This window comes from Mchenga conophoros, linkage group LG20 (assembly GCF_057382185.1).
Source record: "Mchenga conophoros isolate Kocher_MC1m ecotype Shallow Benthic linkage group LG20, M_conophoros_male_GT1.1, whole genome shotgun sequence".
NCBI lineage: Eukaryota > Metazoa > Chordata > Actinopteri > Cichliformes > Cichlidae > Mchenga > Mchenga conophoros.
This window is the reverse complement of record NC_140545.1, coordinates 2,859,779-2,871,849: the sequence shown is the minus strand read 5'-3', so window position 1 is coordinate 2,871,849 and position 12,071 is coordinate 2,859,779. Positions and strand designations below refer to the sequence as shown.

Here is a 12,071-nt window from a genome sequence, read left to right as displayed (position 1 = left end):
ACTCCAAGGAAATGATGATATGAACTAAAAATCTGCCCAATATGTTTCTGAAATGAAATGTGACCACCAGTGAAAGTGATGCCGTGGTAACTAGAACTGTAGGGAATGCTGATACAAGGATGCAAAACTTGCCTTTCCAGAATTAATGGTGTAAAATCTCTTTGTCCGTACATCCACTAGGATGCATGTGTATAAACACTGAAGTGGAGGTATTATATGTGCCTGTGTGCGAGTTTTTAGGTAAAAGAAAAAGAGCAGCACAATGTCTGGGGCAGGGTGTCTCACTAATGAGGCTTTATAGCAGTGGGATGCGAGTCACACACACAGACAATGGTCTGGGGAACATTTAGTGTCTCCTCTCCATTCCTCACACATCATGCCGAGGCAGCTTTTACTTAGTCACCATGCTCTGTCCTCCCTTGCCTGGCACACAGAAGATGAAAACATCTGTCTTCCTTTTGCAACACTCTATCAAACATTTTGCTTGCAAAGAGTTTGCCTCTAACAACAGGTGAATGTCGGGCTAGCGAGATACAGATGGAACAATATGTGTGATTGAGTCCACATTTGTGTCAGTTTGAAGGTAAATAAATGCAGCATAATGACAATATGAACAACAGCAACATAATACAACAGCCATAATAATGAAATAATAATATTTGCTATTGTGAGTGTGTATAAAAAAGAATTTAACAAAAAACATCCGTTTTAGCAAAAAAACAAACAAACCAAAAAAGAAAAAAGAGAAAACAAAACGGGGATAGCGCGAGAGAGAGAGAGAGAGAGGGGGGGAGAGAGAGAGCGCGAGAGAGAGAGAGCGAGAGAGAGAGAAATCTAACAGGTGTAGACTAGGACTGCCCATGGACCAAGCGCCTCAAAAGGCGGTACAGTGGACAGACCCTCTGGATAGGAGCGTCAGACCGGCGTGCGCTTTCATTTGGAATTGCGTAAAAAAAAGTGTTCAAGCAAATATTTGCAAGGTTTAAATTCCTCCGAAGTTTATATCGTTTAGACTTTTTTTCTACCTGGAAAGAAAGGAGGGGATTACGCTCTGATCGAGAAACTCACTTTCTTGGCATTTCCTGCGCGCCCGTCGGCTCTCCAGCTCTCCATTTGGCACGGTAGCGGTCCAAAGTCCTTCAGTCATTTGATGGGACGCGTGAAGTACACTGAGTCACACAGATTTTGTCCTTCAGAAATTAAGGGATTATAAAGAGCCGATGGTGAGTTTATAATATTTCAGTTTTATTTAGCAATTTACTTTTAACCACAGACTCGCTGCAGATATTTTGCATGAATAAATAATCACCTGTAAAAATATGTATATATGTTTGGCATATTTCTACAAAAATGAGTCCTATATTTACTTTAAACTGAACATTTCAATTCCATCACTTTATTTTAATTTCATTGTTTTACTTTTTTCTTTTAATGCTGTGCTTCATTTAAATTGTGTACATGTGTGTAGTAAGTCAGACCAAATCAGTTATTGAGTGTCTCTGCTCTTTTTACCATCCTTTTTAGATCCAGCTATAGCCAGAAGAGGAACGTTTGAAAAGCACGCCCAAGTCAACAAAATCGCTTTTGGTTTCCTGAAAAACATCTTTTTAATGTGAACAGATAAAAGTGGGAGGTCATAGGATGATTGTGTCAGCCAGAGATCTTTGATGAACTTTTTTTTTAAACTTTCAGCCATGGCATTAAGTGAGATATACACATGAAGTGAAATCCTCTGCTTTGGAGGGAGGACTTAAAAGAAGATTTTTCAGTGAAAAAAACAAAAACTAAAAACACAAACTGTAGATTATTCTTCATCCAACAAAACAAACAAACCTCTACTCCCTCTTCAGTGAGATGAATTTGGCACCAGCTCTCATTTCAGCATACTTCTAATTAAGCTCTGGTTTCACAATCACCATCTCACTGCCAACTACCGTTTCTGCTTGATGCTGAAAATTGAACAGAACTCTAGGATTCCAGGAGAAGTCAGAAAAAGGCAAAGCAGACTTAATCAATTAAATTGTGTTTTTTGCACCATGTCACCACAAATCTGAGACATCGAGATTCTTGTGCTTACTTCTCTAAAAACTGTGGCGTGTGAAGTTTGTATTATTTCAGTCATATAGTCATAATATTTTGAACCCTGGACATTTAAATTTTCTCTTGGATTTTCTCCCTTGGTTGTTTCCTTCGTGGCTCTCTGCCATTTTGTCCTCTCATTCATAGTTGCTCTAGTGATACGCTGTTTCCCCCACACACCCCCAAGTCCTCCTTGTCTCTTTTGCAAATCATACTGGTTCTCTGAGAGGCTTCATCCTGGCCGGCACTATTCCAGCCAAGGGGGAAGAGGACTTCCTGACGCTGGCCGCTTCACGGCTCAGCCGCAGGAAACGCGTCATTGGAGCTGCTGTAGGTGTAGCAATGGTTCTAATACTCTTGGTTGCCATTCCCTTGCTGGTCCACACAACCAAAGGAGGGAATGCTGGAAATGCAGGGAGCCATTATGAAATGCTTGGAAGCTGCAGGATGGTATGTGATCCCTACACCACGTCTCAGCCAGGCCAAGAGCTGACAGCTGCGTCTCCACCCCCCCAGGATTACTCTGGAAAGAAGATAAAGTCTGGGCTTCGAGGGCCTCCAGGGATTCCTGGGCCTCCAGGAGAAAGTGGACCCCCTGGAGAGCCAGGCAAACCAGGGCCACAGGGTCCCCAAGGTCCAGGCCCCGGTGGCTATTCTCCCTCACTCTACACTCCCAAAATTGCCTTTTACGCAGGGCTACGAAAGCAACACGAAGGCAATGAAATACTGAAGTTTGATGATGTGGTGACAAATGTTGGTAACTACTATGAGCCGAGCACCGGCAAATTCACCTGCCCACTGCCTGGCATCTATTTCTTCACCTACCATGTTCTAATGAGAGGTGGTGACGGGACGAGCATGTGGGCAGACCTGAAGAAGAACGGACTGGTGAGTACAAGTGTGTGCGTGTGTGTGTGAGGATGCGCATGCATGAAGACGCTGAAATAGAGAATGTATAAGTATGTATTTGTATGTATGCACACACATGACCATGCAGCAGATTTGTTTATTTTTTATTTACTGCTGACCATCCCGTCTTACCATTGACTCATATTCACCTCTGTAACATTGAGCTCTTCAGATTCAGAGCACATTCCACTTAGCAGGTGGCAACATGACAGCCAAAGAATGAAACGGCAGTCTTTCTCCTCATTAAGGCGAATTCATGCTATACAGTCTAAAACTGCGGCTACAGGTATTTGCATTCCCACATGTACTGTGGCTAAATGACAAGTGGCAGAATGCAGCCGCTGCCGCCGAAAGGAACAGTCTAATTAGTAAGTATCATACACAGAACTTGATTATCGCCTAAACAGAAGTGCAAAAGAGCACAAGAGAAATGTCTGTCAGAATGTGGACCAGCCAGTTTACACCTCAGCTAAATAAATAATGAATGTAAAATTGACAGTCCACTCATCCCCTCTTTCATTCCCCAGACACTAATTAAAGACAGAGGGGCTGACGGGGGGAGGGGAGAGGAGAGGTGGGATAAATCACAGGGATTTTATCAGAGAACTCCAAATTCAAGAAACATTCTTCAAGTTTCTTTTTACGCATTCATTCATTCATCAAGGACTCTGAATGCAAATGCACTCTGCTCTGAACTTACTCTCTAGACATGTAGTGTATCAAGGACTGTCGGTCAACATGGCTTAGTGCTGGTTCATGCGTACAGTTTACTTTATCATTGCAGCTGTACTAAAGTACAGGATGATTAAAACTTGGTTTTGAAAATGCAAAATTAATTGTTTAAAATAATTCATCACCCAATGTTCGATATTTGATGCACTGTTATATATGCATGAGACCACAAAGGTGAATATGTGTTTAAGGCTGTCTGCCTAATGCTCCATATTGTCATTCAAGTCATTTTAGACTGCTAAATAATTTATACATCTTAGATGAGATCCCCTGAACACCCGCTATACTTTCCTCTCCTAACCCCTTCCCAGCTTGTTCATTGATTCTCCATTAATTATCTTTTCACTCAACTCAATTATTTAACCTCACCCAGGTCCATTTGACACCCGTGAGCTGGCCTCTTTAAACAGTTCTGTTAAATAGAGCACTCACCTAACAGGGATCTACCCAAACAGAGCTGCCTGTAGATGGAAATGGAGTGTAAATGAAATTCTGCAGAATGCCTGATCATGTTTGGAGTTATTGAAGCCCTGAGGCAGGCGGGTATTGTGCCTGAGGCCAGTCAGTGGCTAGGGTTTACTAAAAGGGCACTGTGTTTGACAGGTTGCATTCCTGGCTATAGAATCAAACAGCCTGTTTTACCATTGCCGTAGGTGCTGAAGCTTTATTGGATATTTTTCTCTGCCTGCTGCTTTTTTTCTTCTTCTTTTTTTTCTGTTTTTTAGTCGATCGAATTGCCATTGCCACAAATTTGCCTTTCAACTTGTGTTGTTACCTATCTAACAGGTAAGGTCATTTATAACCTTATATGTTGTGTTGCGGCAGCCAGGCCAGGAGAATAATCTCAGAAAGATTCAGCAAGAATGAATGAAACACGAGAGACCGGACATGGCAGGGACATGCTGAGACGTCCATTTAAAGACTCTGAAAAGGGAGAGCAAAACAAGACAAGTGAGTTGATGGCAAGATCAGGGGTGGAGCAGAGGAAGATAGATGACTTAATGGAGGTATGGAGACAGTGGGCTGGTAGACGATGCATCTGGGAGGCTGGTGGTGAAGGCCAGGATGAGATCAGGCATGATGACCAATGGACTCCCACTCAACACGTCTCGACTTGACAAGTGATCAAGGTCGACTAGAGAAAGAGAGAGCGAGCGAGAGAGAGAGAAAAACAGGTCTTGCGAGCTCTGTTTATGCACTAGTTGAGCAAATGTAATGCTTGTTAGAGACACTTTAAGATGAGAGGATTAATTAATTCAGAATGCCAATAAATGCCTTCTGGAAACATTCAAGTTGTATAGCTTCACTTTTATCTCAACTGATAATGTTTAAAACTAGCATGCTGCATGGAGTCTCCGAGTGTGTCATGTGACATGATCTCAGGAGGATGCGCTGACTGGGGCGAGGCTTCCATGGGATTCCTATAGATCCAATACCTATTACCTTCAATAAATCCCCTCCCTGTAAAGCCTACCTGCACACACCTCAATCTAACTTTCACAAATCATTGCAGCATGACACCGTTTCAGAGCCAAGGGATTTGTGATTGAAGGAGGGAGGTCACACTTCAGCTGCTTCCATGTTTGTAATCGACTTAGAGTTTAATTCTAAAGTACAACGTGAAATTTTGATTAACACTTTTCTTGCCCAGCTGATTAACTGCCCTTTATATTATTTGCACTGAACACAAGAAATAAAAATTGGTAAATATGCTAGATATCTATTATATCATTAAGATACTTAACGATTCAATGCATCCAGCCTTGCTCTGCAGAAGACTGTCAACAAGCCCTTCTCATTGTTGACAGCGCTCTTATAAATGGGTTGAATCCCTCCTTCGTCAAATCACTGCCTATAATATAAGAGTTAAATTCTAGTTAATATTCTAGGTTGGTAACAAATGCTATTAGTACAGACCCTGCTAATGTTGGCATGCTTTATGCTGTGAAGGATGATAATACACCACTGAATGTCTCTCCTTTCCCCTCATTAACTGATATGCGAGCTGCTCACCTACACATTTACAATTCTATAACACTCCACTCTGTACATATCTATGTATTAAACTTTCTTGGTGCAATATGCAATGTAGACAAATAGACACCGCTTCGACTCTCATTTTATCTCTCCCTTGTATTTTCATCTTACACAGGCTCTTTTAATAGCTCAGTTAAAGGTCAAGTTATCTCACACGGTAATGTTAAAATGTCATCACTTGCTGTAATGACCGGTACCTGAATTAACTCCCACAGAAGGAGGCGAAGAGGGAAAGACATTGATACACAGTAAGATTTGCTGTCTGAATTCTGATTTTTGTTTAAAATCTGCTTATATGCTCCTGATTAAACACAATAATTAAAAGAAGTCACAGTGCACACAGGTGCCACAGACCACTGGCTACAATGCAGAATGGCAGGTAACAGCAAGCTAAGGCACGGTTCAGTGCTTAAGTCCCTTGTCGCCATGTAATCCCTGGGCTCCCAGAGGAGAGGGAAAACCTATTCAATAAATAATCTATTTCCACAACATCGTGCCCCCCACCCCAACACCCCTGCCATGTGCAGGAGTCCCTTAGGTAAGTTTAACAGCTACTTTTCTATTGTCTCCGCTCTAAGAGGTCAGTATATCACAGTGAATGAATCCTGTCAGTTTTATTACCAGTGGAGCAAAGCACCACAGATAAAAACAAGACTTCATATACCCCCACATCTCCCTGGTCTCACAAAATAGCCTCGCTTGATCAGTCTGTTACTCTAGGCCCCCCTTCCTCAACTCTCTGGTCCTTGTTTTTCTCCACTCTCCCTTCATTTTGTCTATCCTTGCCTGTCTTTTGTGCTGCGGCTCCACTTGTATAGAAAATGACACTGCAGCTGCTCCTTACACCCCCCCTCCTTCTTTCTCGCCCGTGGCCCTCAGCTCCCAGGCGTGTTTACTGGAGGCCCTATAATGAAAGGGCTAGGCAGAGACAGAGACAGCCACAGGCAAGCCCCGGGGGCCCCTGCCTCACGGCTCACAACCCTTCCAACTCCAGGATCAGCACTGTATGCTGCCTGCTTCACAAGGATCAGTTTGTGTCCTCCAGCCGTATCCATCTCTTCTGCCGGCTTCCTGCCCTAATCCCACCACGTCTCCCTCATGCCTCTCTGTCTGGTATCTGCATCACTGGATGGGTTGTATTATTCCTTCAAGCACAGAAACACAAGCTGAAGTATCTATTCACATAATGTCATATACTATTTAAATTATATTTGCTGAGTGATCAATGCTATTCTTATTTATAGATTTTAATTTATTTTTATAAAAGTCGTTAGAATATGAGATGGCCTGAGGGATGAACAGAACTCCCCGCATCGCTTTCCATGACACTGTTTGGCCAAAATAATGAGCTGGATGACATATCCCTGGTATCAATAGGAAGTCACAACAACAGCATCACTGTCAGAAGCAGCCAGTGATGCAAATGTTTTATTGGCTGTCACTACACATGTCAAGCAGAACAATATAACCTTTATGGATGACAGTGTATTGGTTTTGTTGTTTGAGAGATGGTCTTCTGAGGGTCTAAGAAAGGGTAAATTACAACTAATGTTTAATTAAACTAATTGGTCAGGCCGGTTAGCACAAGGGTCTCTAAAATTAGAAAAAAAAGTACGGGTCAAATCTTAACAAAAATTGTATTTGTTATTTGCTAAATGCCTAATATACATTTTCTAAATGATGTAAATGTTTTTCTTTTTAGGCATTTAAATGTGAATCAACTGGTGATGATGAAAAATACATGTGAGAAAAGTTGCTTTTGTTGATATTGCTTTGAATATAGAGAAGATAGCACTAACATGGACAGATAATAATTTAAAGAATGTAAGACTCAGTTAGCTTTACGAGAAGCATGCAGTTGGTTGGTTATTAGGTCTTTTTGAGATAATCTTTCACAGATTTAGGAAAATGCAAACATTATAGGAGCAGGCTAGCTGCTTAAATGAAAGGAATTAAATGAAAAGAAACAAAGTGTTGAAATGCATCTTTTTTAAATAACACATGCTAAGAAATATGAATAGATCTAAAACAGTGAGAACAAGCTTTTCAGATAAAAGTCTTTTTAGGTCATCTTAATGTAAAAATACCCCAATAAACCACATACTATATATGAAGCATTCCCTGGTGGACTGGAGAATATACCTGTATTCCATCAGGGCATCTAATGTAATGAAACAAGACTGTTGGAGTAGCCTAACAATAGCTGTGGTTAGTTTTACTGAGTGTCTTTTATGCTGCGAGCCCCCAGAGACTGACTTCTCAGCTCCTTAATCAATCTGGTTTAGAACGGACAGGGCCATGCTTAACAACTGGTCACCAACATGCAGTATCGTCTCATTTAGGACCACCTACAGATATTATTCCCGCAATACAATCCAACTCCAGGCTGGACAGATGGTTAACAGCATGTTCAGTTAAGGGAAAAACAGATTGGTGCAGTGGGAAACAAGCATATTTTTTCAGTTACAGTAATTCGAGCCGTGTTGCTCTGCGATTGACTGTTTTCGAATTGATGCATGCTCATTGGGGAGAAAGAGGCACCGGTGACGGGAATGACATGATGGTAGTTGAGTTGCAGATCATATTCTGTGGCTGTCATGGATATGTGCGTGGCTTGTCTGGCTGCTGACATAGATTGAGTGCTCCCACTGTAGATGGACACTGAGCCAGACATAAGGCCACTGATGGCTGACATGTGTCTGATGATTGGAGCCGCTACAACAGAATTATTGATACATCCTACTTAGAGGGCTTTCTTTCTTTTTTATTTTATTTTTTTAAGGAGTGCTGATGTTCTGTGCATTTTTAAACACTGAAACCGCTTTAATATTGTTTAAATTAAACTCTGGATTGCCTGAAGATTATTCATATTGCAAGGTATATACTTACTATCTGCCCCCCTTACATGTATATGCAAGTTTAAATAACACACTTAATACAAATCCTATTTCTTGTACAGCAGTAACTCAATCTAGGCATGTGTATTTGTCCACACACAGCAAATCCAATTAAATGTGTTAACAAACAAGTAAAGATCCACTGCTGCCTGCTCAATAATACCAAACTCAAGCACAGCATGCAAATGTGAAACTGTCTAGCTTAAGCATAGCCACTCAATATCATGCATATTGAGCTGGTCCAGCATCATAAGCAACAGGTCAATAGATGATGTGGATAGTGATGCTGTTTCTCGGCTGAACCACTTTCCCCATAGACAAAACGTTGTCTCCAGTGAGTCCGCTTGTTTCCACCACCATGCAGCTCTCCATCACTCAGCATTTTGCCCTCAAGTCCCACGAGCAGCTGATCAATAAAAGACATAGTAGCTGTGTTCACCTCTGAGGTTACAGGTCAGTGTCCCATCCATGTGTTTAAGCAGCATCATTGATGGAGGTAACTCTGAGGTATAGGCTGTAATAATGAGTTACAACCCATCCTAAAATAAATGAATATTTTTTAAAGAATACAGTTTTAAAAATAAGCATAATGTGATGAATGTGGAGACTGATGCATGACACTTTTTGCTACAAGGAGCTCTCGCTGACTATGAGGCAGCTGTTTGTGCAGTTTTGTCCGTGTTCTAATTGTCATTGTGTATGTCCTCTGTCGGTGACAGGTAAGAGCAAGCGCCATTGCTCAGGATGCTGATCAGAATTACGACTATGCCTCCAACAGTGTGATCCTGCATTTGGACGTAGGTGATGAGGTGTGTGTGCAGCTGGACGGAGGGAAGGTCCACGGAGGAAACACAAATAAGTACAGCACCTTCTCCGGCTTCCTCATCTACCCAGACTGAATTTAATCCCCGCAGAGTGCGAACAATAAAAAAAAATAAAACAAAACACCAACATACATATAGACACACTGACACTTACACAGACATATACATATGCAAATTGATGCACAAACACAGAAATGCAGTGCACACACAAAAATATGCACATAGATGAATACAAGCAAGCACACACACACTCATACATATCTGCATAAAGACATTTTGAAATTGCAGCGTACAACAAAGGAATAAATGAAAATCAGAGAAAAATGGAATAAAGTCAATCTGTGCCAATAGTCCTTTATTGGTGCCCTTTGAATACAAATATGAATTTCAGAATATGTACAGTATAGGTGCAAATTCAAATTCTACATTGTGGCTCTAAAATATCTAAAGAATTGTAATGTATTATATATTAAATGACACTGTGCAAACTAGAATAAATGAAAGAGCATAAGTCTGGCTGTTGTGCTGCAATGATGGTGTTAAGGGTGCCATTAATTAACAAAGCTGAGACAAACGTGTTCCAATCTTTACCTGCACAGTATTTATTTACACATTTCTGCTCCGCTTTCCAACAATCTGTTTGAATGGCCTGCATACATTTTGCAACTCATCATTGTAAAATACTTTCCTCTAAGCTTCAAAGTGAATTACACCAATTGAAATGAATTAAATCCCTGTTGTGATTCAGCGAGCATTGGGACGATACTGATTAAAGCGAGGCCATTTGAATAAACAGATGTTTGACTCCTCTCTTCTCTTTTGATTATGGCGCCGAATGTCACTTGGCAGGACAAAAGAAAGCATCTGAACATTGCAAGGAAACATATCACAATGCATTTCATCGATGGCACTTTTGTGTACTGAAATTTTAATTGCCAAGTGCATTATATTGTGTGTGTTTGAGAGCACGTGCGTGTATGTGAGTACGTGGGCATGTTAATATGTGTGAGTGGATATATAAATCATGTAAGATACTGGGGAGGTGAAACATTGACAAGTCCAGTGTTTTATTTTCATTAAAGGTTGTACATTTCACACCTTACTAGAATTACACTGCCATGTCTGAGATACCTTGTCAAAGAATCACCATATGTAAAAGAGTCATTTTGGGATGGGCTATGAAGTATATTGAAACATTTGAGTTGACAGTTGCTATTAAAAATATCTATACCTACACTTTCTGTGTTCTTGCATGTTGTTTTGGCTTGGTGAAGGTCAGTGCTAAATATAGGCACCTACACTCATAAACACGCACACGACCTTTTTATTTTTATTTGAATTGACCAGCTGGACTGACTTGAATTGAGTAGATGACATGACTCCGTGGACCTATAGTCAAAATCGAAATGGCAGCCTGCTTCAGTGTGGATTTCCAATATATGTTAAGACACTAAGACACAAACAAATATTTGACAATATTGACCTCAGCTTATAAAAGGCTCCACTACATGCAGGTAATGTATACATTTAAATGTAGAATCAGCTGTGCAAACAATCCAAACTGGTCTTGACAATTATCTATTATGCTTTTGACACAAAGCTCACCATTAACGAAAATATACAACTGTTGTCTTTGCAAATATTGGCTGAAATCTGAATTTACTTCTTGCAGCTCAGTGATTTTATGGATGTCATACTCGGCTCTTTCGTTCTCTCTTTCCCTTCCTCCCTCCAAATCTCACTCTCTCACACAGACACTCTGTTCCTCACCTAACCCAAACCTTAACCTTTAAGTGTAAAACTTAATTATTTACATTTTGGACACTAGATTTTTGTCCCTGTAAGGAAGATGATAATTTTATTATGCAAACAATATTTGAGTCCATGCAAAATAAGCAATGCCAGTCCCACACACTTATACCCTTTGGTCTCTTTATGTGAGACTATCATGAAATATCAGGACACATTATTTATAATTAAGGTACAATGCTATTGTAAACATGTTTACCAAATTCCCTCACTCATTCACCTCAAATATTTGATAAATCAAACTCACGGTTATTTTCATTACTGTTTATATTCTCAACCCAAGAAAAAAAACATTGAAACCCATCGAAATTTCCTAAAGACGCATCATTTCATGTCTTATTTTTGTCCAGCAGCAATGCACGCTCAAATTTGAAAAGCTGGAACTAGTGCATTTTTGCCTCAGAAATTACTCGAGTGATTAGTTTTGGAATTTTCTGTCTATTGATTGAAAGACTGAAAATCTCAGCCCTGGTGTTTTTTCTTACCTACAAGCACCAAAATCATATTAAAAAGAATATGCGATCTCTTTTTAATCACATAAAGAATTAAAGTAATTGGGATTCCAGGGCTTTTTTAAAAGTTATCTAAGTGGATCAGTAGCTTTTAATTTCACCACAAAAATCTGTGCAAACTACTAACCACCTTTATGTTTATTAATAATCAAAGTCTGATATTACACATGAAATGATCAAGATTAAAAAAGGTGGGCAATATTTCAGATGATGCATAATTATTGGTGCATTGCACAAAATGTTTTTAAAGTTCACAAGAAGGCCCAAATGTG

General features: G+C 40.3%; 1 protein-coding gene across 1 annotated transcript; it reads left to right on the top strand.

The window, feature by feature from the left end:
- The first annotated feature begins 886 nt into the window (after nucleotides 1–886).
- On the top strand, nucleotides 887–10,710 carry c1ql4a (complement component 1, q subcomponent-like 4). Its single transcript, XM_085259079.1, has 3 exons — nucleotides 887–1,223; nucleotides 1,525–2,967; nucleotides 9,374–10,710. Exons 2-3 carry the CDS (start codon nucleotides 2,422–2,424, stop codon nucleotides 9,551–9,553), a joined length of 726 nt encoding a protein of 241 aa, XP_085115205.1. The 5' UTR covers nucleotides 887–1,223; nucleotides 1,525–2,421; the 3' UTR covers nucleotides 9,554–10,710.
- The last annotated feature ends 1,361 nt before the right edge of the window (nucleotides 10,711–12,071 follow it).